The sequence below is a fragment of the Motacilla alba genome, chromosome 3 (assembly GCF_015832195.1).
Source record: "Motacilla alba alba isolate MOTALB_02 chromosome 3, Motacilla_alba_V1.0_pri, whole genome shotgun sequence".
Taxonomy (NCBI): domain Eukaryota; kingdom Metazoa; phylum Chordata; class Aves; order Passeriformes; family Motacillidae; genus Motacilla; species Motacilla alba.
The window spans coordinates 113,569,135-113,594,692 of NC_052018.1; the positions used below are offsets into that span (position 1 = coordinate 113,569,135).

Below are 25,558 nucleotides of genomic sequence, written 5' to 3' on the forward strand. Positions count from 1 at the left end.
AGTTTCAATGTATTTTTGTGGTTTTGCAAGTAACAAAAAGAACAAACTCCCAAACTTATCAGACAGATGTGCACAACTTTGGTAAGAATTTGTTGTTTAGTTAGAAGTAGGCTGTAAAATCAGTTAAACTTACCACTGCTCCTAAGAAGATTGCAATTAATTAATTCTGTGATCTCAGGGGCACTTGGTTAAAATATTTCACCTGAGCTTTTTCTATGACCTTGAACAATTCTGAAGTGTTTGTTTTTCTATGAGTATTTTATTTAAGAGATATAAATAATGGCACATCAATCCATAAGACTGACTTTAAAAAAATCTCAAAATGCACATACTGTAATATGGATAAGGGAAATTATTGGGGGAGTTCAGTTTTAGGGATAGTCACCTGACAGAATAGGCTTTTATATGAAGCTCTTAAAAGGCAAACCTGCATTTTAGTCACTATTATAAAGTATTTAATAAGTGTGTCAATATTACTGCAGGAGATTAGGAAAGCTTTCAGTTTGTAGATCACTATCTTTTTATTTTTAAGACTTAAATGCTCTATTAAGTGTTTGAATTCTATTTCCATTTCTAAGCACTGCTCAAACCAGATGTTTTGCCCAGTAAAACCCTAAGATACTGTTTTCCTAAACAGCATATGAACAAAGAGAATCTATGTGTTTCATCATCCCTGTTCTGCTGTCTGGTCCAGTTTCATTTCCTTTGATGAAAAAATGATAAATATATCTTACAAAGTGAGGCAGCAAAATTATCTCTATCAGTTAGTTAAAACTAAATTCTTGATACCAGTTTTGTTTTCCAAGATTTTAAGCATTTAGCTTAAATGATTAATTTCCTGCTAAGAATTTGTTTAGTAAAATACTTGCATTTTTCACTTATTTTTCCCCTGCAAAGGTGTTATTTTGGACATATCTACCAGCTATGTATCCAAGTTTTTTGCACAGTAACAAGTCCCAGGCTTTAAGAAGCAGCAGTAATTCTAAATGGAGTTTAGTGATGAGCCCTTTGCCCTTGGTTTGGATACCTCCCCACCAAGTTATACACCTCTGGGAAAATCAGTTTTTAGATTCATTTTCATTTAGGAAAACCTCTACTGACAGGGAATCTCCTGTGATCTTGGTGGCCCCTGCTGCACTGGTGATGAGAAGAGAGGAGATTGAGCCTCTCCAGTTTGAAAGTAAGGAAGAGAAAGGGTAGGATGATTTATTTAAACAAAATGAAAATAAAACAACAAAAAGCAAAAAGCCTGCTGAAGATCTTTGTTATTCATGGAGCAGAGCCTGGGGGTAGCTGGCACGGAATGGGCTACAGGGATGTTCAGTAGTTTGTGTGAGGAACAGAGACTGGTGATAGGAGAGCAGTGGAGCAGGAAGGAGGGGAAAATGGAAGGTGGATGTCAGTGCTGGAACAGGGGTGTGCAGGCAGTGGCAAGCTGGGAACTGGACTGAAGGTGCAGAGAGGGATGGAGCAGCGGGAGTAAAGCAGGAATTCATAGTGGCTTGATAATGAGATGAGGATTAGGAGTAGTAAATGATACTCAAACTGAAAAACCTCGAGTGGCAAGATTAACTGGTTGAAAAGCTGTTTTCAGCCACTTGGAGCAGGGAGAGCAGGAATAGCCAGATGTCGGAAGGTGTAAATTCAGAGGGGTGATGGGCACAGTTGTCTGTTTTGTTTCATGTTCCCCTTTGCACCCCAGAAGGAGAACCTAAGGCCACTGAGCTGTCGCAGAGTGGCAAAATGTTTTATCCTTGCCCAGTACTAATCCAAAGAAAGGCTGATGGTGTACTGCACAGTAATCATATTGATCCAGTCAGGGATGATGTCTGTGGGGCTTCCAATCCTGCCCATTTCCCTGTGGGAGTCAGTGTGTCACCAGATGGCAGATTTTCCTTAATCAGTTCTCCACCTGCCCTTTCCAAGGTCGTATTCAGAGACCGTTTAACTTCATAAATGTACTTGCAGTCATCAAGGAGCATGTGTGGTGTCCTTGGCCTTTCTGGAAGTCACTCTGCAGGGTATTGTGATTGTGTTTTATTATAGTACTGCTTCACTCTGCCCATTTTCATACAGTTCTATAAAATATTTCATACTAAAAGGGTGAATTTCTCAGGACGGCTTTTAAACACTTGTACATTTACCTGAATTTTTGGAGAAATACTTTTTTTTTTGTTGTAAGGTGTTGTTACTCTCTTTCAGTATTTCTCTGAAAACCTAATGAAGGGAGGTTGAAGGGCATATTGAAAAACTTTAAAGCCAGCAAGACTTGGAGCATCTAGCACTCCTACCATGTTGTAATCATTAATAATAATGAATTAAAATGTTTACACACCCTGATCTCTATTGTTCTCTTTGATGTTAATTACATTACAGCAGATCACGAGTTCATTCTTCATATCAGGCAAATAAGGAAATATTTCCTCTTCATTTATCTGTGTCCCTTAGCAACACAGTAGGTCTTATGCATTGTTGAATAACGTGGTTTTGCTGCCTTTGCTATATACAAATGCTTGTCTTTCCATCTTTTTAAAAAGCCCCGAGTGGAGCTTGGTTACTAAATTCAAGCAAAAAATAATGCAAAGTTATAAATATATGGCCATAGGTGGCTATAATGGAGCTTAATAGTGTTCTTGGACATGTTAAAGCCAAGTATTTTTTTTTTCTTCTTCTTTTTGTCTTGCTCTTATTAATGTGAATCATCCATTTAATGTGTGATTAAATGGATGGTGTGATCACTTGTTCCTGTCTCTGTGGTTCCTGACATCCAGGAGCTGTAATCTGTCATGTGCTGTCATCTCTGTTCTTTCATTCCTTTTACCAAAGACAGTAGTGCAGCTAGCATACTATCAATTTTTTTTTTTAATTAAAAAATGAGCTGTTGCTTTCCAAAGGGTAATTCCCTTTCAATCTGTAAAGTAGGTGTGCTTTTTTGGTCTGTTTTTTCCCCATGTTGAAATTCATGGGGAAAAAATGTAGATTTTTAAAACTTAATTTATCCAGAATACACTTTTCTATGTGGCTCTAATAAAAGATGCAGACTTGTAGGAAGTGAAATCTCAGCCATAGCTGTTCTAGCTCTGCAGATGTTGTTCAAGTTCCTTAGTTAGTTGGCACAGTCCTGTCTTTGGTCGGTGATTTTTGCAGCATGTGAGGCTTCATCCTTTGGATTCGCTCCTGTGCTTCTCACACTTACAACTGTATGACAGGGTTGGTTTTGTAACCAGTGAAATCAAATGATACGTGTAGCATCTGCTGTCATGTGTTTTACTATACAGTTCCTGACTGCTGGTAGGCATTGCTAGGGTTCCATCACACATGTTACTGCTGTGTACAAAGAGGCCTTTCTCCGTGTCAGCCCGGTCTCTTGCACACAGTGGATTTCCAGTAGAGTGGGTACAGCATTGTACCAGGAAGGAAAGAAACTTTTTGCCCTGTAATATGATCTGTCAGTTGGAGAAATGCTTCACAGGTCTGTTCATTGCTGCCTGCACAGGGTAAATCCTACTGCTGCACTGCCTTCGGAAGAGAGGGGAAATCTATTTCCTACAAATCATTGTGAAATTCATGTCTGAAACTCTTCAGCAAAATGCACGTGGAGTTTTGCTGTTGAAGCTGATTGCAAAGTTTTTAAATGTTGAGAGTTGCTCATTTTCTGAGATGATTGTTAATTTTATTTGACTGTTTGAAAAATTTAATCAGGAATGTAAAACTTCTACTGGACCTACAAGCCTAAAGATACTGAAGGATAAGTTTTGTCCACAAGTACAACGAGTGACAGTCTCTGTGTGTGTCTGTAAACTTGCTCTGCGTCTGTTTAGAGGTGTTACAAGGGCAGAATCCGACCATGTCTTTTAAAAATCTATTATTTTCCATTGCTCCTACTATTGGTGATAGCCTTCGTTTTAGTGAGATGGATCATTAATGACATTTTAAAAAATTAGTTTTTTCTTAAGTATCTATATCCAGAAGTACATACAGAAATCTTTATTATCTTAAAATGAATTCTATAAACAAGGTAATTAAACATAGTGCAGCATTACAAAGACTGTAGTCGTAAAATCTGCTTCTGTACTATGCCAAATGGATCTTTAGTTCTGCTGTTTCTATATGAGTGAAAGTGCTGTTGGCAGATAAGGTTTACAGCTCTAGATTTATGGAGAATTTTCTTATTTTCTTCTAAAATTCCAATTCTACTATTCTTTCTTGTAGTATTGAACTGTAAGGATATTTAAAGCAGTTACTACTTAATTTCCCATGCATATTGAGTGAGAGCACTGTTTGAAAACCCCTGGAAAGCAGACCTGAATACAAATCTTGTACCATCATAATTTCAGTGGACTCTGGCAGGTTACATTTCTTTCATATTTCTGTGTTTCCTTTGAAAGAAAAACTTTCCCAGATGGTCATTGCAGGGTGCTGAATGAAACCAGTAATTGTATGTAAGCATGTAAGAGTTCATAGCCCTGACAGAATTCCTTGTTTGGGTGCTGGATTCTTTGCAGAAGTTTTGGGGTTTTTTTTTCCATTTTTATCTCTACGCTGTTAAATGAAGGCAAGTTGAGGGTAAGATTATCTGCAAGGTCACAGAAAAACTTAAGGCATGATGGGCAAAGGATCCTTACCGGGTTGGAACTAGAAATAAACACACAAAGGGAAGGATAGGGCCATCCAGATAGTTATAAATTAAGTGTCAAGGTCTCAAATCTGGGAAGGGATCATCAGAATTTATAAAGTTCTGTTTAAATAGTCCATTCTCCTCACTTGAGACATCTGTTACTGGTTATTGTTTGAGTGACCACCATGTACATTATACAAAAAGGAATGTGTTTTTTGTAAGATCTCTGCTAATGTGGCAGATAAAATCCCAGTGTTTGATAGCAGTGCCAAAGGGCAAAGAGGTGCTGAACAATATTCCTCATCTTTACCATAACTTTCCTTCCTGGAAAAACAGGCTTTGACAGTGGGAAAATGAAGACTGAGATAAGGAGAAGTGGAAAGAGGCTTGGGAACTGAGAGTGATATAGACCAGAACTTGAGCAAGCAGGGAAAAAAGTCTTCTCTTGGGCTGATGCACCAATTTTTTTTTTTTTTTTTTTTTTTTTTTGATTACAAATAGGAGTTATATCTCCATGCTTTGGCAATAAATTGAAAGGACTAGCAAGCTAAGGAACAGTTGTTTTTGTTGGCGTGGAGTGTAATCTGGGCCTAGTTTTTACATCTCTAGCAACTGATTGTTGCACTGGTTTTGTTAATGCAAATGCTTCATCAGTCTCAAAATATCATTTTTCAGAGGAGCAGTACTGGAACTGATGATAATGATTTGCTTACCCAGGAGAGATGAAGCAGTTGACAGTCATGGTTCTCTCATTTTCATTGATTATGGCCATTAAGTTTCAGTACAGAAAGCAGGGAAGTTTGTTGCCTTTAAACTCAATTTCTTTCACCCTTGGAGAGCTGAGCAGGTGGATACAGGTTATGGGAAATTAGGTGTGCTGCAGACATGTTAAGTAATTCAGTTTTCATTTTCCATTTTAACATCTTGCTGGGTAGACATAAACATTGCAATTAAGCAAGATTTAATTCAGCCGGGTGACATCTGAGATACCCGATAATAGATGGCATAGCTGAATTTATTGAGCTGCTTTGTGCTGTCAGTTTTATTGTAGCCTTTGCCTGTTTAGAAGATGCATTAAGGAGGAATTTTGACCTTGACATTTGTGGAAAAAGTCAATTGAATTCAGGAAAATTTTCATGGAAGAATTAGGCATCCTATGAGAGTTTTGTGCAATAGGGTTACAGATGGAGCAGGGAGAAAAAGAACCTGATGAATGTACAAATATATGTAATTTTTGATAGAAAATTATAAAAATAAGAATTTTAAGGGACTTTTTTACAGAAAGTGGGTTTTTTTCAGCAGTTTAGTTCATTGTAGGGGGAATCTGGAAGATGAGTGAAGCCGAATTAGCCTCCTGAAGGACAAGGCATTAGCTTAAGCTCGATTCTCTGTATTTGCACACAACAGGACAGGATGCTAAGATGCATTTGTAGAGTTGTGCTATTTACTAATATGTTAAAAAGCTGACCTTTTTGAAACATATGCATTAACTTTGGAAACTAATTTTCCAGTATCATCATGTTCTCAGCTGCAAAAGAAACAACAGATATTAATATCATTTATGAATTTATTTAGCTTTAGTTAATTTGTACTCTGTACTAGAATAAGTACACAGACAGCCACCTTTTAGAATATGTGTGAAGAATAAACTTGGGCAGATGTTGCTGACGTTGAACTCTCCTTGCTCCACATATGTGAGAGTGCCTTGAGTGACAGGAATAGAAATTTGTCATTTCAATGTCTGACATCTGTGTCGGGCAAATGAGCACAAACTCCAGTGGGGCAGAATGAATGGATATCGGGATCAGCGGAACACGCTGGGAAAAAGTCAAAACACCCATTGTAACAGAAGTCATGTGCATCACAGCCTTCTGGCATCTTTACAGGAGGGAGGGAGTGTAAGGACAGGGAAGTCTGGTGGCCATAACCCTTACAGATCCGCCAGAAGGGATGGACAAGGGCCTTCACCACAGGCTGGTAGGTGAGCTGAGGAGGAAGGTCCCTGCACAGAGTCCCTGGCTGAAGGATGGAGGCAGTGCTGCAGCTGAACAGGAGCTCTGGGCAGACGCTGCATTTGTACCGGCCCTGGGCGGGGGGCTGAGGTGTGAAAGGTTACAATGCAGCTGTGCAGAAAGTCTCCAAGTATTGAATGACGTGATGGTGAACTAGAACATGTGATTCTTAGTGCGCTGTGATTGGATTTGCCACAGGATTTGAAATATTCCAGCAGTTTTATAAACCAGTGCACAAATTCTGGGAGAAGACAATCACTGATGACTTCCAAATACAGATGCAGCCTATGAGAAATAAAACCCAGGGTCTCATGTTGACAAAAGTCCAATACATCTGCTGAGGAAAGTATCATTGTTTGCTTATGTTTTTCCCTCCTCTTGTAGGCTTCTTGTTGCTGTCAGAGCATACGGGTCAGTATGGACCCAATATAATGTTTTATATATTTAATGTCTACATTTTGTTGCATAAAATCAACACTATTTATCATTTTCAGTGATTTTAATGTTTTCCACATGTATGAGGATTGGTGCTAATTATCACTGGAATCTTTCTAAACATAATTGTGGGAAATATTTCCCACATATTTCCAATTAGTAACGTAATCCACGGGAAACTTGGGAAAAAAATAACACCGAGACCTTGAAATGTAAAACTTAAACTTTTTTAGAAGGCATTCCCAAATAGCATTTGAAATCCTAGGTACTCGTCATCCTTTTTGACTGTACTAAAATTACATCCTTTTTTCTTTAAGGCAACAGCTTTTTTGATCCTAGTGAAACAGAGAAATGTTTTTTTGAGAATAAGTTAGTCCTTCTTGCCATTCCACCCCTCTCCCTCTGTAAAATGGGGCTTCTCTGAAATCTTGGGAGCATGTTGTTTGTATTACTCTTCATAACAGGTGAAATTGGCAATGTGTTACCCATAATGTCTGTATATTGTGTTTTTCACAAGTGTTTTTCCTTGGGCTTTCGTGATGTGATTGACCTCATGTGAATATAATACCTATCAGTGCACTTAGTGTGAAAAAGAATTGTAGAAACTGACAAAGCCAGTTAGAGATTATTCTCTACTTAGGTAAAGTACAGAATTTGTTTCTTTAAATGTTTGTTTTCATGTTAGAAACAATCACAGTTTGTTTGGAAGCCTATTGGAAGAGACTGGAGTCAATTAACTAATTTTAATAAACTTTTAGAAGAAAAATGGTCAGAACTTCCCAACCTCAGAAACTGAGTTGTGGGAAGAGGAATATTTGCAGAAGGATTCACTTTTATGAATTAGAAGTGTTTGTTATGGCTGCTGGGGCATGTAAATAAATACTGATTAACCTGTGCAGCGTAGTGCTGCACTCACCTGCCTGCCTCAGAGGTCAGGGATGGGTTCCTGGGCTCCTGAAGGCCCGTGGCTGGAGCAGAGTCAGGTGCACTTTGGAGCTGCAGCTGATTTAAGTTAAGGCCTTGTCATCCCCCACCTGCTTCTCATTGCCCTGCTCTCCTCCCAGAGGTCACCAGTTCAGTTTGTGAGGAGAGGTATATGAATAGTCGCTCCCTGCTCGTTCCCGTCAGACTCGGTGGATGGTGGGGTGCCTTTTAAAACAGATGTTGAATCGGAACTGTTTCAGGTAGGGGACAGTTGTACCTGCTCAGCTCTGGTTGGTGCTGGCCTGTGGGAGATGTAAGATAGAGGCAGTCTGGAGCAAGGACAGACAAATGGGGAAGGATCTTCCTTAGCATGTTTTAGTCCCAGGAGCCTTTCTGGTGACAAACACTCCAACAGGTACTTTCCACAATCTATTCTTGCCTTTCACCAACTCCTCAGTGTTCAACTGTGTTCATATATTACATATTTTTATAAATTGCTTGTTGCTCCTATTATTTTTCCTTTTTATTTGAGCATAAAATCTATTTATTATATACTCTGTTCAGTGCCAGATGAAATGAATTTTTATTCTTGGACATTAAAAAAAAATATATATATATCTCTTTGCTTGCCAGCTGGTAATTCCTTGAGGTTTTTGGTGATCTGTTTCCATTTTGAAATATGATGGATTCTCCATTATCTGATTCTGCTTTTTCAGCAGTAAGATTTGAACATCACTTGTTCTTTTGGAAGACTCATCTGTTTCTTCCCTTGTACCTCTGTAGATAAAGCATTGAATATTTTGTTGAACTTTCCTCTTCTTCTGCCCTGTGTTGACTTAATATGCTCCCACTTAATAGAAGGATTTTGTCCAAAGGGTGTCACTTGTGTAATACGCCTTTTTCAGCATGAGTCACTTTTTTCTTATGCCATTTCTGAAAAAGCTTTCTTGCTGTTCTGAAACTTTCCTGGCTGGGTTTAGACAAATTAGTTAAAACACAGAGTTAAAAGTACTTCTTTTACGTACTTGGAAAATGCAACATTTCAACCATTTCAGTAAATTTAACAATATTAAGAAGTTTGGCTTGCTCCACTTTTTTAGCAAATAAAAATACTTCTGGTTTATGTATTTGTCCTAAATTCTGATCATGTGCAATTAATTTATCTTGAATCTGTTAAATTATTTTGGCATAAAGACTTAGCATCTGCAGATATTTTACATTGAAACATGGGCTGCAGATGTTGGGTTTGGTTTTGCGTTGCCTCCTGCTTCCCCGTTCAGTAGCTGTGTGCTGCGGTAGGTAAGGTTGTCAGCAGAGGCAGGGAAGGAAGGGAATTCCAGGGCAGGTGAGACCTCGTCTCTTAGAATAAAAAGGAATCTGAAATAATTGCAAAGTTGGACACGTGGAACAATTTCCTGCCTGGGACCTGCCCTCACTTCCCCGTTCTGTTTTTGGGAGAGGGAAGTCAGCCCATCCCTGCAGCTGTTGGACAAATAACTCAGAAATCTATTCGAGGGTGCATCATGTGCTGGAGAACTGCTGCTCCTTCATCCCTGCTATGGGCGCCTCACCTTGTGAAACAAACACTGTGGTTTGCCTCTGCTTCACCTTACAGGAAGCGTGTAAATTGTGTTTTTGTGTTATCTGACATCTTTTATTTCCTCTGGTTTTATTTCCTCTGACAGAGTTTACATCAAAAGGTACTGAGGGTGGTGTCTCCACCTAATTTTTATTGCACTTCATTTTCTGGTATATGCAGAAAGCTATAAAATCGGGTGGTACGTTGCTAATTTCCTCAGCCCTCTTGTATGGTGGCTCTTTTCATGCTGAACAGATCCATCAGTAGCTTGCCAATACATACTTGGTGATCTTTTTTGGATGCTTTAAAGTCTGGCAGATTAATATTAAAATATAGCCTGTAAAGCACTTATGGGAAAACCTGTGAAAATCATTTAAGAAGTTGAATGTCTGGAAAAGGCCCTCAAACCTTTTTATGACTGGCTCTAGTTTCTTTAAAAAAATCCATTGTCATGTTACAGTTGGCAGTCTCTAGGAGTTCTGGAAGCTTTAGTAGTCATTGCTGTTGTTTTGGTACCTATTGCTGTTAGGCCCTGAGTAATTCAGCCATGCAGAGCGTTTTGTACAAGGTGTGTACAAGTTCCTTTTTCTTTCCACGTGGGGAAGAAACAAAATCCCAGTACTGACTTTGTAGAACCTGAAAGAATGTCCCCAACTCCAGTTTAGTACAGCAATGACAAGGCAATTCTTCTCGTGAATTACCAAATTCATAACAGCAAATTTTTATCATTATTATTAATATTGATAGCTCAGGGTAAGAGCTCGGTAAGGTAATAATCTTTATCTGCACCCACTTACTAATGATCAGGTGATACACAATAATACAATATCCTGTGGCACTCTGTTGGTGTGGCAAGCTCTAGGAAGTGTCTTTAAAAATTTACAATTAAGAATGAATTGCATTTGGGTAGATTGTGAATATTTTCACCTCCTCAGTTAATATGGCCACTCACCTTCCCCAGCCTCAAGTGGGATAAAAGCAGCTTGTTGCAGACATGGGTATTTCATCATCACTCGCTCACAGTGATTCAAAAAACACCATCATTTTAGAATAATACTTTACAACAGGAAGGTGAAAGCAGCTTGTTGGAATCTCAAATTATCTTTTTATTATCTTGAGCAAATACTGTGCTGCTATTTCTGTTTTTCTGGATCAGTCCTGACACAGGCAGGGACATGGTATATCCTTTCAAAACGATGGTGAGATTGCGCTGTTACTTGGAGACCTAGCCCCAAGGAAAATCTTGCTTTTTGCAATTGTTTGAGCTCCAACTATATGACTCTTTTCAATATGTGGGCTACAAAGCCTCCTACGGAATTGGGATCAGACCAGCACAGATTGACAACCTAAATTAAGCTTAATTCTCTCATGCAATTTAGGCCTCTTTTTCAACATTGTACCTGATAGAGCAGTTCTCCGGGACCAGTTCAGATGTTTAGATTAAGTAATTACTGCTTAGCCTGGCTGTGGGTGATGAACTGAAGGCTCTGTTTGCGCTGCAGCATTCTTATGTTGCTAAAGCATGCAGCTCCTTCAGCTCGGCAGGTACTTGGTTTTCTGAAGGAGTTGTGTTCGCTAATTTATTTCAATCTGTTGATTTGGGTGGATCTCTCACTGTTACGTGCTTTAACAACAGTGTGTTAGTCCTCAGTTTGAAAGCCTCCAGTATCGTACACAGCTCCATCAGATCTGAAACCCCTTCGTTTTTTATGTTTTCCTAAGGGTTGAATCACTCACAAGTATTTCTTGTTTTCTTTTTCCCATCATTTCTTAAGTTTAATATCCTGTCCATCTGCATCTGTTAAGAGTCTAAAATGCTTCCTTGATGTTGCATCCTAGTTTCACGAGTTGTCAGGCCACATTTATCAGAGGATTGTTCTAAAAGCTTGTTCTCTGCTTACACCTCTTTGCTTGGCATGGGAACCTCTCAATGTGATCTTAATGTGCCTATAGCTTATTGATTGAATTTTTTGATAACTGCTTCTTCTCTTCCACTAAAACACCAGAAAATGAAACACTCCTCCTTTCAGGAATTCCTCATACATAAACTGTTCTTGCTTGCTTGCTTGCTTGAAAGATTACTTAGATATAATTCGTATGCAGGCTGTAAAAGGGGAATTTCCTCCCTGCTTTTGGAAAGTCTGACTGCATTTTAGATTGTCCAGTTCCTGCTGAATCTGGGTGTAATTTAGTGCAGCTATCTTTGAGGACAGGTCTTCTATTTAGAACCTGTAACAGCATTGCCCTTGATCTGCTGCTCCCTTTTTACTGTTGCAGTGACCCCAGAGGACGTTGAAAGCAGGGAATTTAAAAGATCTAGGTGATGTTAGCTGATGGCTATAATCCTCCTTTAATAAGCAGGATTTATTTGTTGAAACTGTTCTACAACTTCAGGATATAAATTTATGACAAAGTACAAGCTTTGTACAATTTCCAGAACCAAGCAGCTCTTATCTGGAAAAAAGGTCAAAAGTGGAATATGCCCCTTTCCCCCTCTGACATTTGCATTCTATTACTTGAGCATTTTGAAGAGTGGACTTGTTACATGATTTCCTGGAGGGATTCTGCTTTTGGCTTCTTCTGGAGGCTTCTCTCATCTGTTCTCCTCTGCTTTTGTACCAGCTGTTGAGAAATTTTTCTGTAATTGCCGATTGCTCTTGTTAGGTGAGCTCCTGATTAATCTCATGACAGCAAAACTATTCACTGGTGACCTGTTGGCGCCTAAACCCCCCTCCCCCTGAAACAGAGTTAGAGAAACATCTTGCTTTGAGCATTAACTAGAGAAACACGATTTTCATGCAACTTTGCTGCCTGCTGAGAAAAAAGTATTATTTTTCCCCCCTTCTCATCCCTCTGATTTTTTTTTTTTCCTAGAAGGATGATATCACCACTCCCCCCCCTCCCAAAAAAAAAAATACAACAACAAAAAAATCCTGGAGATTCTCTAGAAAAATATGTGGAAAAGTCATACACATATCAACTGTAACTTTATGTACTTGAAAGAATGAGAAATGAACAGTGTTAGCTGTCACTAAAATTCCTTTATCCTCTGATAACCGTCAGCAGTGGTGGTGGCATAAATACCTATCCTAACTCCTCTGTTTATACAGGTTGAGGCATTTAAGTGTTGGAACAGTGTCCCTATGGTTTGGGAAATTGTATTACCTCAAATCATTGTGCTCCTAGACATGCTTGTAAATGGAAGTTAAATAATGTTGGATAATGACAAATACATCTTTTGTGCCGTATGCTCACTTGCTTAAGTGATTTTTTGCCTCCTGCTATTGCTGTGTATAAAGAAAAAGTCAAAATATTGCAAATCGTTGGTGCTAATAGTATAAAAAATAGGAAAACACATAATTTTCTTTGGGATCCAAAAGACAAAGGAGGAGAACAAACTTCTAATAAGCTTGGAAAATGTAAATTTTTTAAAATACAGTTGGCACAGTGTAGACCAATGATTAATTGGTCATAATCATACTCAGTGATACAGATATTAGAACTTGCTTTACTCAGTAAAGCACTTTACTCAAAACACTGATTTTCAGAAAGAACTTAGGATGGAAAATATTCAAATTTTCTTGTTTATTTTAAGACAAGATATTTCACATAAGCTAATGTGTGGTTTATTTTATTTTTTTCCCACAAAATCTCTTGGCTATGCTTTTGCATTCTGGAGAGTGATGATACGCCCTATCAATTTTGTCACAATGCCAGAAAGGGCTTCCAGTGACATTTTGTGAGTGGTCATTGGGATCAAGTCTGTCTTTTTTTTTTTTTTTTTTTTTTTTTTAACTATAGACATCATCTAAGACTGGAGTCAAATTCTCTCTGTGACAACAGAGTAGCACAGTGCTCAGGGAGGAGGGAGCAGTGGAAATAAACAGTTCCTGTATGTTCATCACAGAGCAGTTTTGGAGTTTTGAGTGTGTGAGGGTTGCAGCTCAGCTCCTTCCTGCCCATCCCAGAGCCCAGCCAAACTCTCAGATGGCTTCAGTGAGTTGTGACCCTGCAGTCCCCGTCCATAATCACAGCAACGGGAGCCCTGATCTGTGTCTTGGGAGGCTGGGACTGCCTCGTGTCTGCTTGAAGAGGCAGCGCAGCTGGAGCGCTGTAACTGAGTACCAACCCAGTGCTCATCCCCAGCATCCCAAGGACTCAGACAGAAGGACTGCTTCCATGCTGTTCATGCAGTTTAAAGAGACAGAGTACCCATGTAGGAGCCCACTGATCGTAAAAGTGGGTATAGCAATAAAAAGTGTTGATTTGGGTTTATTTACTCATTGTGGGATTTGCAATGATAGTTCCCCATCTAGTATGTGCTGCTTTCAAGGTTTCAGCAGGTTATGGGCAGATGACTTTGCTTGAATGACCACTTTGTGTTGGGTTTTTTCTGTTTACGTTACGTGTCTGGGTATATTTTCAATTTGCAGAGTCTATGAAGTGTTTGATGTATTTGTATAAACAGTTTGATTTCTGAAAAGATGTTCTGAATTAGATGCCATTGCTGTACAACAATACACTAGCAACATTCTGAGATAATTTAAAGCCCTTTGTTTAGTAACACAATGAATGTCATTAGACTGTTACAGTAAGAATGTGAACATTAAAAACAGCTTGTAAAAATGAAGAGTTTTTGAAAGAGTTTTTGAAATCTAGAATTATGGGGGATATCAACTTGGAGCATCTGCTTCTGTCTTTAATTTTTGAGTGAAATGTTTTCTTGACAAATGTGTTTCCCATCAAATCAGGCATTCAAGTTTCAGTTTTGACGATCACATCTCAAAAAACAATTTTCAGTGCAAATTTTGAGTTGGATGTTGAAAGCGTAAAATTAAAAGTTGCCGTTGTTTTTGTTTGCCTCTTATTTGCGGTACTTAGGAGTCACGAGTTGCATCTTGCAGCCACCCTGACTGGAAACACTTCATTCCACTAAAATAAAAGCGAGTGTTTTCATGGAATTGCATGTCATCAGAATAAAAATAAAAATAGAAACTTCTATAAAGCATCAGATCTGCTAATATAAACTGTGTACGTTTTTCCTCCACTTGCCTCTGTTCCCTGCCATTATTTGTATTGGCATTTAGTCTGTGCTTGTCCTTTGCTGCTGGAGCAGCCCGAGTTGTATTGAGCTGTTTAGTGTAAACATCATGCTCAGAGCTGAACCCTGTGAAGGCACATGAAGCAGAAATACAGGTGTAGCTCAGGAATGCAGGGGAGCCTGCATGGGAGCTGCTGCTCAGATCACGTCCAGGACTTAACAAAAGTAGGAGGTAGAGAGGCTCGGGAAGGGCTGTGCTCGTGTTCTCCGGCTCCCCCTTTTCCTCTCTGCCTGTGCCAGTTATGCTTCCCCGTGTCCTGTCCCAAACCTGTTCTGATTGTGTGGCAAAACTGTTGGCTTTTGTGGCGAGTGAAATGTTTCCAGGTGTGCTGTCTTCAAAGAAGAGTGCTCCAAAGCTCAGAGGGATAGAAATCTTCCATTGGGAAGCCTTGACTGTTACAGGGATTTATATGCTATTTATATCTGTTTTTTTTTCTTTGAAGCACTACAAATGTTTGCTGTGTTTGTAAAATTTTCAAGATAATTTTAACTGTTCCATTGTATAGTTTTGAATGTGGTTCATTATTTTCTTTTTTTTCCAATTGTTTCAAGATTGGCAACTGAGACAAACAGTGCCACTCAGAAGAAAATAATTACAAACGTTCTGTCTCCTTGAAAAACAGGTCTATACTTTGTATCTATGTATAAAGTTTTGTAGTCAATAGAAAATGATACCAGTTAACGTGGAGCATTTGGTAATTTGAATTTTCTTGATGTATCAACTACTTGTTTGTTGTTATTAGTGCTGAACTGTGAATAATTTACTGGCTTTCACTTTATAAGCTGCAGCGTCTGCTAACTTTGAAGTTCAGTAGTCAATTTAAAGTTTGCTGGAGCTGACTAATGATTCACCAGAGATTTTTGTGAGATATTTTGTCATCCATTTAAAGCTTGGAAAAGTCTGCTGTTGCAGCCATCTGGCAATTCTTGGTTCTCTGGAGGAAAGAGAAGCCTTTTGATAGAATAGATCAAAGCATTCTGCTCTTTCAGTGACTGATACCTATAAGTAACTTAGAAGTTTCTCAAAGTTATTTCACAATGCTTGTCTCGTTTGCCAAACTTTTGTATTGTAGCTACAATACAATATTGGCCATGAATTACATTTTAATTATATCTGAATCATTATGTAGAAACTTCTGTTTGCAGTTGATTTACAGATCCAAGTGTTTTATTAACCAAGAGTTTTTAAATGTACCAAATATGCTGTTATGATTAATAAAATTGATGCTGAATCTTGTTGCTCTTAGTGCTAATGGTGTAGGTAAGGGTACTGTCAGCAACTGTACTTGTGCTGCACCATAAGCCTGAGATATAGGTGCACCTATCAAGGAATTCCAGAAATAGCTGATGTGTCTTGGCAAGTAGCCTATATCATCCCAACAGCTGTATATTGTCTTTAGTAATAGGTGAGCCTTGTTATTTAACCATTTGAAGTACAGGTGACCGATGTGGTAAGTACCACCCATCCACTGACAAGTCCTTCAAACTTGATGTTCTTTACATTAGGCAGCTTGGAGAAGGGAAAAGACTTCTAAGATGCTGAATTTTTTAAGTACTTAATAAATAAATTTAAAGCACCAACTAGATAATTAATGTGGGACCAAATTTTCAGAAATAGAATGATGTGAGTTTGGTGAAGGAATAGCTAATTTTTCACATGGTAAAATTTGCTTGAACTCAGATTTAAAAGAGGCATTTAGGTAGCAGAAGAAAATTCCATGTAGTTGTGCTTGTCATATGAACATTTCAGTGAGCTATCCAGGATAGGTCTGGTGCTCGTGTTCCTTGTTAAGTCCACAAACAATGATAAATTCATAATTCCATACTTCATCAACTTCCATGATTTAATGTTCTGCCTGCTGTAACTCTGAATCAGATGCATGTGCTTACCTGATTGTTTATCTCCCTGTCTGCTCGACATGTGCTTCCTAGCAGCTACAGTTCAACATGTTTTTTCTTCTTTTTTTTTTTTTTTCCAGTGTGGGAACTTTGCTGTCTTGGTGGATGTTCATATTTTGCCTCAAGGCTCCAGTAAAGACACCAGCTGGTTTTCAGATCATGAGAAAGAGGTACAACAAATATCAATTCTACTTCAAAAGTGTATGGCTGCAGGGAAAAAGTTGGATTCCCTTGAACTGTTCAGGATTTTTCAGTGTTAGGAGAATATGGTTAATTATACCTAACCATCAGTAGTTGCCACGGGACCCCTAAGTCTACCATATGTGCTTTTCGGGTCACCAACGACCACTTTAAATTTGCTTTTTAATTTTCAGACTCTGTGTGTGTGCACATTCATGCATGCATGTATGCTGTGTGGATTCTTGTGACTTAACTTTCAATTTAGAAATATGTTTCTCATGAATGCTTGTAAATTATCCTGAGTGATACAAACCAGATTGTGGCAGGTAAGGTTTTGTTGGTGAAATATCTTCCTATAATTCTTCCCCCATTCTGAGAAATGTAAATGATGTTGCATTTAGAGGGTGCAAGAAAACATAAATATGCAAGATAAACCGTAGCAGAACTGTTGCCTCCTATGAGAAGAAACTGCCATTATTTTTAAGTGTGTCATGTGTATACCCTGCTGAAATAGTGGAAAATCAGTGCGCAGCAATCTTGTGCCTGTAACTTTGATCAGACTGTCGAGCAGTCACAGAGCAGCTTGCGCTGCGCTGCTGGCAGCAGCTCTCCCTGTGTGTGGGAACGTGAGAAGCTCCCTGCTGAAAAGGAAGGCAGGACGTGTTTGGGATGCCTGCGGACTTTCCCGCAGGTCTCCCTTACGGTCATTTCAGCAGATAGCTTTCCCAATAATGCCATCATTAACTTGTCACTGCACAGAGCCCAGACATCTCAGAGTCACCCATTTCAGTGGAATTAAAAGAAACAATGCATTCGTATCCTGAGGGAGCAGAAGCAGAGCATTTAGCAGCATGTGGTTCATCTGATTTGTGCTTTATTAAGCAGAGGAATAGAAAACGGGAAAAATCTCTCTGATTTCTTTTTTATGACTAAATGAATGCTCATTACCTTTTCTGTTCATAACCAGTTTTACTCTCCTGGTTATCTGAGTTTTAAACGTTTCAAAATGTATTTTGTAAGACTGCCAAAACAAAAGAGATGAATTTCAGGAAATTAGCTCATGATTGATTTAATAAAGAGGCATGACAGGACAGCATTCGGTGCATTTCTGTGACTGCATGTTTCGAGAGGGGTACAAAGGTTGCATATTTTCAGCAACTGAGAAGTGTGAGTCAAATAGCTTTGCAATTCACTTCCTGAAAGTCCTCTGCAGAATCTCCGTGTAAGTGAGGGGAGAAAAGGTCCTAAAGAAAGATTATTCCAACATATTTTTTATGAGAGCTTTTACATGTTCATTGCAAGTGGTTTTCTGCATTTTTGGTGTTTCCAAACTCTGAAAAATGCTCGTGGTGGTGCAGCCCTCGCTGCCTGTCTGTGGGAAATGTGGATGCCTCTGTAACAAACACAATTCCTCCTGGCCCCCTGCTTACCCTGGCTGGAAGTCATCTGCTTGAGCTCAAGGATCCTGGTGATGCTGTCCCAGGGCCCCTTGGCTGCTGGCTCCTTGGAGCACGTGCCGTGGAGGGCAGGATGGAACAGCACCAGTGCCCAAAGCATGGCCCTGGTGTGAGGAAATACAGCTGGGTGTTGGAATCACCACCATGGCACGCTGCTGTGGCCAGCTGGGGATAGAGGATTCTTGGGATCGCTGTGAGATGCTGCAGTTTTTCCCCTCTTTCTGCCCTTCCAATTTCCCTGCCCTTTCTTTCATACCCCTCTTCCCCTGGAATGGCAAAGTCAAAGTTTTGTCTTTGCTCTCTGAGGTCTGTATGGCTCTTTGTGGGGATCCATTGAAATAACATTTCCATAAGGCTAACGAGTAAAATATGTTCCACGTAAATGAAGGAAGTGCAAGGTAATGTTGGTTGCTGTGGAAGGAACCAAAGACACACCATGTTTCTGCTGCTTTTGAGACCTTCCCGTTCTCACCCCAGTGCGGGCCCATGAAGGAATGTGTAACAGGAGCACTTTAATGAGTTAAACAGAGGGACAAGCAAATACAGAAATTTATAATTGTGCTCTACAAGCAGAAAGGAAAATGCATTTCTTACTGTAAAGAGAAAATACTTGTTGTGATTGACTAATGTATATGCCCTGCTTTCACTTAGAGCAATGCAATAAAAATTGTTGTTCTGAGTGCTTTCTACATCGATCAAAAGGAAATTTCAAGGCAAGATAGTTTAGGTACTACTTATGTAATTTTATCTAGTACATTAACACATTATAGAGGTAAAATTATATTTTTGTGTGCCACAAAATATCATTGCCGTGAGCATATAGTCATGAACAATGGAAAATGAGAATACTGAGGGAAAAGTCTCAAGTATGTGTGTGTGTATTAAGCTTAAAACTTATTCTGGTATTCAAGAGATGATTTTTTTGGTTTTTACTCCAAGTTTTCTTTTTTTTCTGGCTAATTCTGGCAGAAGGTTTTGTTCTTCCTGAGTTGTATGTGGTTTTATTGTGCTTGGTTGAAGAAAGTATGAAAGATATGAACAGTTATGTTTAGGAGCAGAAAAATATAAATTCATTAGAACAAGTAAGTTGCTGTGACCCAATTTGCTCGGTCTTATCCACCTCCCCAACCCCTCCTCCTCCACAAATTACTCAGAATTGGAGCAAAATATCTGTTGTGGTTTATAAGGATTCTTGCAGAGAAATAGTGTGTTGACAATTCCTGAGAGGATTTTTGCTTAAATACCTAATGTTGTGATACATTTTTAACATGTATTTTTCCTACTTTGCATGCATATGAAACTAATTTCTGATTTTAAAAAGTTTGTATTGTAATATAATGTATTTCATCTGCCAAGTAAGAATTTCATAATGTACTTCCTCTTTGGTTCTTTAGAAAAATTGTTTGATTCCCCTCCTTGTTCCCATCCATTTCCCAATTCATGCTTCTTCTCTCAGTGTCTTTCCTTTTAATGGGAGAGGGGGTAATTTTGTATTGGTTTCTGCTGTGTGCCTCTGGGCATTTCTGTAAATTTAGATCAAACCAGGCCAGTGGTTTCTCTTTCAGGAGGTCTGCAAGCTGCTAGAAGAAGTTGTTGCTTCGAGGGTCAAACACTACTTGGAGGCACCTAAACAACGTGGTCAGGGGAAGCCCACGGAACAGGGATCATCTGGGCCTTTGTTTCTTACCGGTAAAAGAAATTATTTCCCTTAGTGTGCAATAAGGTGCTGGGGAAAATACTGTTCTACTGTTCTTTATTTTTTCCTGTGAGAAATTTGCCATCAGCAAGGCCTGAAATAGTTGATGTTTTGGTCTGGAATTACTTCAACTATGTTAGTGAAAAAATTAAGTGGATTTTAATTTTCTGTGTTGCTTAAAAGTGAACATGATGCTGGTACTATTAGTCCGAGGGCCTATTATTAGAACTAAAAAAATTACATATACAACTCTTGGTCCTGCAAAATTGGTTGAAATCTTGCTGGTTAGTTAAATTCCTTTTCCACTCACCCATTCAGTGCAGAATTTTTAAATACAGAAATAATATCTTTTTATCTTTATCCCTTTTACTTTTGGCAATCTGTTCAGTCTTAAAAAGTTGGTGTGATGTGATAAGTGACATTTCTCATTTCACCAGTGCTACTGCAGGCCTGGCAGCAGCACCCATGATTTGGGAGTGCAGAGATGAAGAGCCTTCACCCATTTGGAGCTCATTTTGTGCGTGTGTGAGGGCGTTGATGCCAGCAGGTGCCATTTCAGTACACCCACATTTTAAACTAAAGATCCTGATCAGCTTGGGCCTTACTGCTGGATCAGCTTTGGGGCTCAAGGGGCGACAGCTTTTGTTTAACACCATTTCATTGTTAGCGTAATGCTGGGGTTTACAGTTCATAGGCTTATCTGTTGGTCTTATATCACACCAGCAATTTATCTTTAAATAGTTCTTGGGCAAAAAATTACTGGTGTTTGTTACTGGCCTGGAGCGGGTCATAAAGCTGTCTCAGAAAAGCAGGGCTGCAGCAGTAGGGCTCTGTGCTGGCCATGCTCTGTCACATTTCCTTAAAGGCAGGAGAGAGCTCTGCTGGAGAATGGCTTCTGCCATGCGTGTGATTGCATACTTGCATTACATCAGCACTACGCTCATACATTTTACAATTCAACATGTCTTGTAGGAACAGTCTCAATTGGGGACGAGTTCTTTGCCTCGTGAAATGCTTTCCACGGTTGAAAAAGGTGTATTCCTTTAGAATGCTGGTTGGTGGTTGCAGCTTTACATGCTGTAGTCAATAATAATGATAAAACACAGGTATATACTCTGTGGTTGGCTTAATATTGCAACATTTCAGGCATATGTGGGAGCCAGGTTCTTCTGGCATGACATGGGCTTTTTCCCAGCCCTCAAGAACACAATACCACATAAGCAAGAGGTGCTTCAGGCCACTAAAGGATTTCCAAACCCTTTTCTTCCTTGCAAGTTGTAACTACATTTTATCCATTTAAAATATTATTATTGTTTGTCGAGCACATGAACTTTCAGAGCTCTGTACTTTGCTGATTGTGAGTGAACATTACAGATGGTGGGATCAGGATTTCTAAGATCTGTTGAGGTTTTTATGTGTTTTCTTTTATGAAGGGATGCTTTTTATTATTTATTTTTTAAAGTTTCCTGCCTCAGTAAAAAGTAGGTTTTGAAAAAATGATGATTTTATAAGGTAAAACTACCAGACATAATAGCTGCTTTTATAAACATGGGTAGATAAAACACTAATTTAAGTGTGTTTGTTAGAATTTAGGGTCTTTTTTTTTCCCCCCATATCATGAACTTTTCAGTAAAAATACTGGTGTGCTGTCCCAGGGTTGGGAACTGATCTTCTGCTTGACTCTTCCCCTTGTTTCCTGAAAATTAAAAACTTAGGGATATGCATTTGAGGAGGTCATCAGTAATATCAGTGACAGTGTTGGATTAAAGGATATTTACTTTGGATGAGGCAGAATGACTGTTCCATCAGTTTTCTGCGGTTAATCTCACCGTCATTAATTAACAATAAAGAACTGAAGGAAGAAAACAGGCTGTGATAACGAACATTCACGTTCAGCTTCGCTTCCAAAGCCAGCTCTTTCTTTTTCTCTCAGCCTGCTTTGCTCAGGGCTGTAATTTGTAAGAAAGAAGTGCTTTGTTCAAGCCCAAGAGTCAAGTTTCTTCAAGTTCCCTTGGAGTCTGTTCTTACCTGGGGAGGAAATAACAGAATAGGTGGGTGTTCACTGGGGCAACGGGCCCCCCTCTGGGGACTGACCCTTCGGGGTGAGCCACGGGGCCGGGGGGCTGCACCCGCTGCCTCTTGTGCTGTGCCTCCTCTCTGGGAGCACAGGCTCTGTTTGTGGGCTGCAGGCGAGAGATGGCTTTGTGCTCTTCACGCAGATGAAGTGCCACATGGCAGGCCACTGCAGGCTGGCAGGGATTTGTACCGCACAGAGCAGTGCAGGAGCCCGGTGTGCTCCCCGGAGGCGCTGCTGGGAAAAGGCTTCAGCTGCAGCTCCTGTTGCCTTGGGAGCTCAGGAAGAGTTTCTGAGTTCTTCAAGCTCTGTGTGGTTTCTTGTGCTCCAAGTTATTGAAGTCTGTGTGGAGTTGCACTGCTGTAAGCCCCCTGCTCTTGTCAGGAGGTGTGTGTCTATAGAGGCATTCTTCACATGATGATGAACTGCTTGCTTACTCGTTCCAGTGTCCCAGGTTAGCATTCCACCCCTGGCTGGAGTTGCATCTTTTCAAGTCAATTTTAACTAACTAGTTTGCTCTACACACTGCAGGATGTGTTCAACATTTCTTGAAAAGAGAATTATTAGACCTGTCCTAATAAGATTTTAGACTGCCTTTAATGTCAAGGCATGTTGTATTAGGTTTCATTTCAGAACTAGAAGCCCAGCTACCTTAAGACTTGTTAAGTCCTCTACTTACTATTATAACAATTTTGAAGAGAAAATTTTCACCTATTACAGCTTCTTTTTAGTATGAACATTATATTATGTTTAATATTAATATTATTTGATACTACCTTTCATTTTTTGTGACACTTAATGTAAATATCCATGCAAGTTACTTGTTAATTTACATTTCTTTTTCATTTGAGTTACACCCACACTGCAGTGTGTGGTGGGTCGCATACCAGCTCATTAGGAAATCTGTGGGTGTTACACACAGGAGAAGAAAGAAAGAAGGAAAGAATGGAAAAATGAGAGAAAGTAGCCAAGACAAGCAAGTTCTTCCTATTCTTCCTTCTGTCTGAACGATTTCCACACCCTTCCCAAATGGCCAGTACAAACAATTTGCCAAAGTAAGCTTTAATTTAGTCTTTGGACATAGGCTTTGGTATAAATTCCCCGTTTCTTGTGTTTAATTAATGTCCAAATGTGTTTGACTTTGGTTTATTTTATTTTTTTAAGAGAAATTTAAAATGGGGTGGATTTGCCAAGGCTGGATTTTGCCTGCATCCAATCTGCATGGCCAAAATCATGCAAGAAGGGCATCGGCCGGGTATGGCTTGTGATTGCATTATTTGAAGGTTCATGTGCCACAGAAAGTGTCTGGTTTTGATCAAGAGGAGACTGCAGAGGTCAGAGTAGAGGTATTAAATACAGGAGAAATGGCAAAGGGAGAACTGAAAACAATAAGGAAGAAGGTGAGGTTTACACGGGCACAGAGGAAACAATAAGGAGAAGTGAAAAAAAATGTGGCTGATAGAAATGTCAATGTTAGAACTGGAAGGAAGGAAGAAGGTATATTGTAAACTGACCTTCTTCCCCCTCTTGAGGGAGGAAAAAGTTAACTATGTTTTTCCTACAAGTAATTTTCAGACCTACTCTCATTCCTTCCCTAGCATCCTTGCTGTTTTTCTTGGCTTGAACGTGGGACATTTTTGCTCTGATTTCAGATCTTTTTATTGTACAGTCTCTTCTACAGTGAAAATAATTAGAGAGCATGCTGTCACATGGCACAGTGATCTCCCAGCTTGATTTTATCTGCTTTCCCTGGGACTCTGTGTACTTTTTTAATATATTTTTAACTTTCTTCTCTCATGAAATGGGGCTTACTGTGATCATGTTTTTTGAGTCCATCTTTTCACCCAGTTGCTTTTTACAAATGTGACTGTACTTCATTAACAGGTAGAAATCTCAGACTTGGAATTCTCAGTAACTTGTGACAAGCTTACTAAAATGAGAAACTGGAAGAGGTACAAGAGCTGATATGAGCAGTTCAGCCTTACAAAGATCTGGAGTCAAAGTTCATGTCTTATTTAGTATAAAGAAAAACGCAGAAGATGCAATTTCATAAGAAAATACATTTATCTTGCTTATGAAACGATTTCTTTGGCTCCTGCAAGCACACAAAAAATATACAATAAGTCATGATGGTAAATATTCCAAACTCTTTTGGCCCTGCATTTTAATTTGAACATTGTGATGTTTTTAAGGGAAACACCCTTTTCAGACTGCCCCAGTTTGCTTTAGGAGTGTTTGCTATTGCTGTGGGACATGAATTGTGGGAAATGCTTGTAGGGTATGTCCCACATTGTAATCCTGTAACAGCAAAACTGATTTATTCCCACCCTCCCAGCTGTTAACTCGCACTCCTCTGCTGTGGAATTGCTTGGTTGGGTCTGAAGTAGAATCTTTTCACTGGCCTTGCTTGAACAGCAGCTCTACGACACTTTGATGGGTCCTGCCATAGGGGTCTGGGGAGGAGTCTTTCCTTTGAACTCTGAGATTTGGAGGTGCACATTGTAATATCTGTCTCTCAAAAGAATTACATTGCAGCTTCTCTGCAATGGACTCATTTATGATTTGTGGCCAAGTCCTGCAGATCTGTATGAACTTTAAACTTACATTCATCTGTCTGTGACAACAGAGCTCCCTGAAGTATGCAGTAACTTATGCAATAACTTATGAAAAATGTTTTGATTAGTATCTTGTACTTAATATTTCCTGGTTTTGCTTTAGATTACTTCCCTCCCCCCCCCTCCATTTTTTACAGCCAGATAATGGGAAATAAGGGTATCTTTTTTTTCACCAAAGCATTCTTCTTCTAGAAGATCAAGGTTATATATCTGAACTCTTTTTTTGGTCATTTTGTTCTTTTCTCAGGGTAATGAGTACTTGACAAGAACAAAAGAAATGACCGTACTTACACACTCTTTGGGTGTTTTCTTTTTTTGTGATTTTTTTTTCCTGTCTTACCTTAGATTGTAATACAATAGAATTGGGAAAAAGTCCAAGAAGGGCAACAGAGATGATCTAAGATGAGGAAATGCAATACAGGGAACAGTTACATGTGCCTGGACTCTTCAGCCTGGAAAATATATTAATTATGGGGAATACAAGCAAGATCTATGAAATCATTTCTTGTCTCGTTCTCTTCCAGTTTGAGAACAAGGGCGTATCAGATGAGTGGAAATGCTGCGGTAGTTAGGAGAGCTGTGGAGCTCTTTGCCAAAGGATAACAGATACGATAAAGGCTTGTGCTGCATCCACAGCAACATGGGAGAGTATTCCAGGGAGGGGACAGAATCTCCTGTGGTGCACCAAAGGCCTGAGCTGAGAGGGCTTGGAGCCTGGTGGAGTATCAGGGAGGTAACCACGTGCACTTGGCTCCTGTTTTAGGGTCCCCTTGTAGGTGTTTGGCTGTAGGGACCTTTGGTCTTCCCCTGCGTGGCCTTCCTTACCACTGTGCCCCTCTGAAACTGAGACCTCATTCAGTCAGAGTCCGTGGGGGTCAGAGGCTGTGAGGAGCTTCTGCACTGCCTGGACCGAAGCACCTGCCTTTGGAAGGGTCTTCTGTGGTGACACTGGCACTGGCAGAGGCCTC

The 25,558-nt window shown here is 39.5% G+C and overlaps 1 protein-coding gene across 6 annotated transcripts in view; it reads left to right on the forward strand.

Annotated features, from left to right (window-relative positions):
- The window catches only part of LOC119699754 (SLX4 interacting protein), an 83,279-nt gene that overhangs the window by 16,086 nt on the left and 41,635 nt on the right, over window positions 1–25,558 (forward strand). For all 6 annotated transcript variants that reach the window (XM_038133682.1, XM_038133681.1, XM_038133683.1 and 3 more), the window contains 2 exons: window positions 16,649–16,738; window positions 19,771–19,894. In XM_038133682.1, the coding sequence (XP_037989610.1) occupies window positions 16,649–16,738; window positions 19,771–19,894 (214 nt within the window). The remainder of the gene's footprint in view (window positions 1–16,648; window positions 16,739–19,770; window positions 19,895–25,558) is intronic.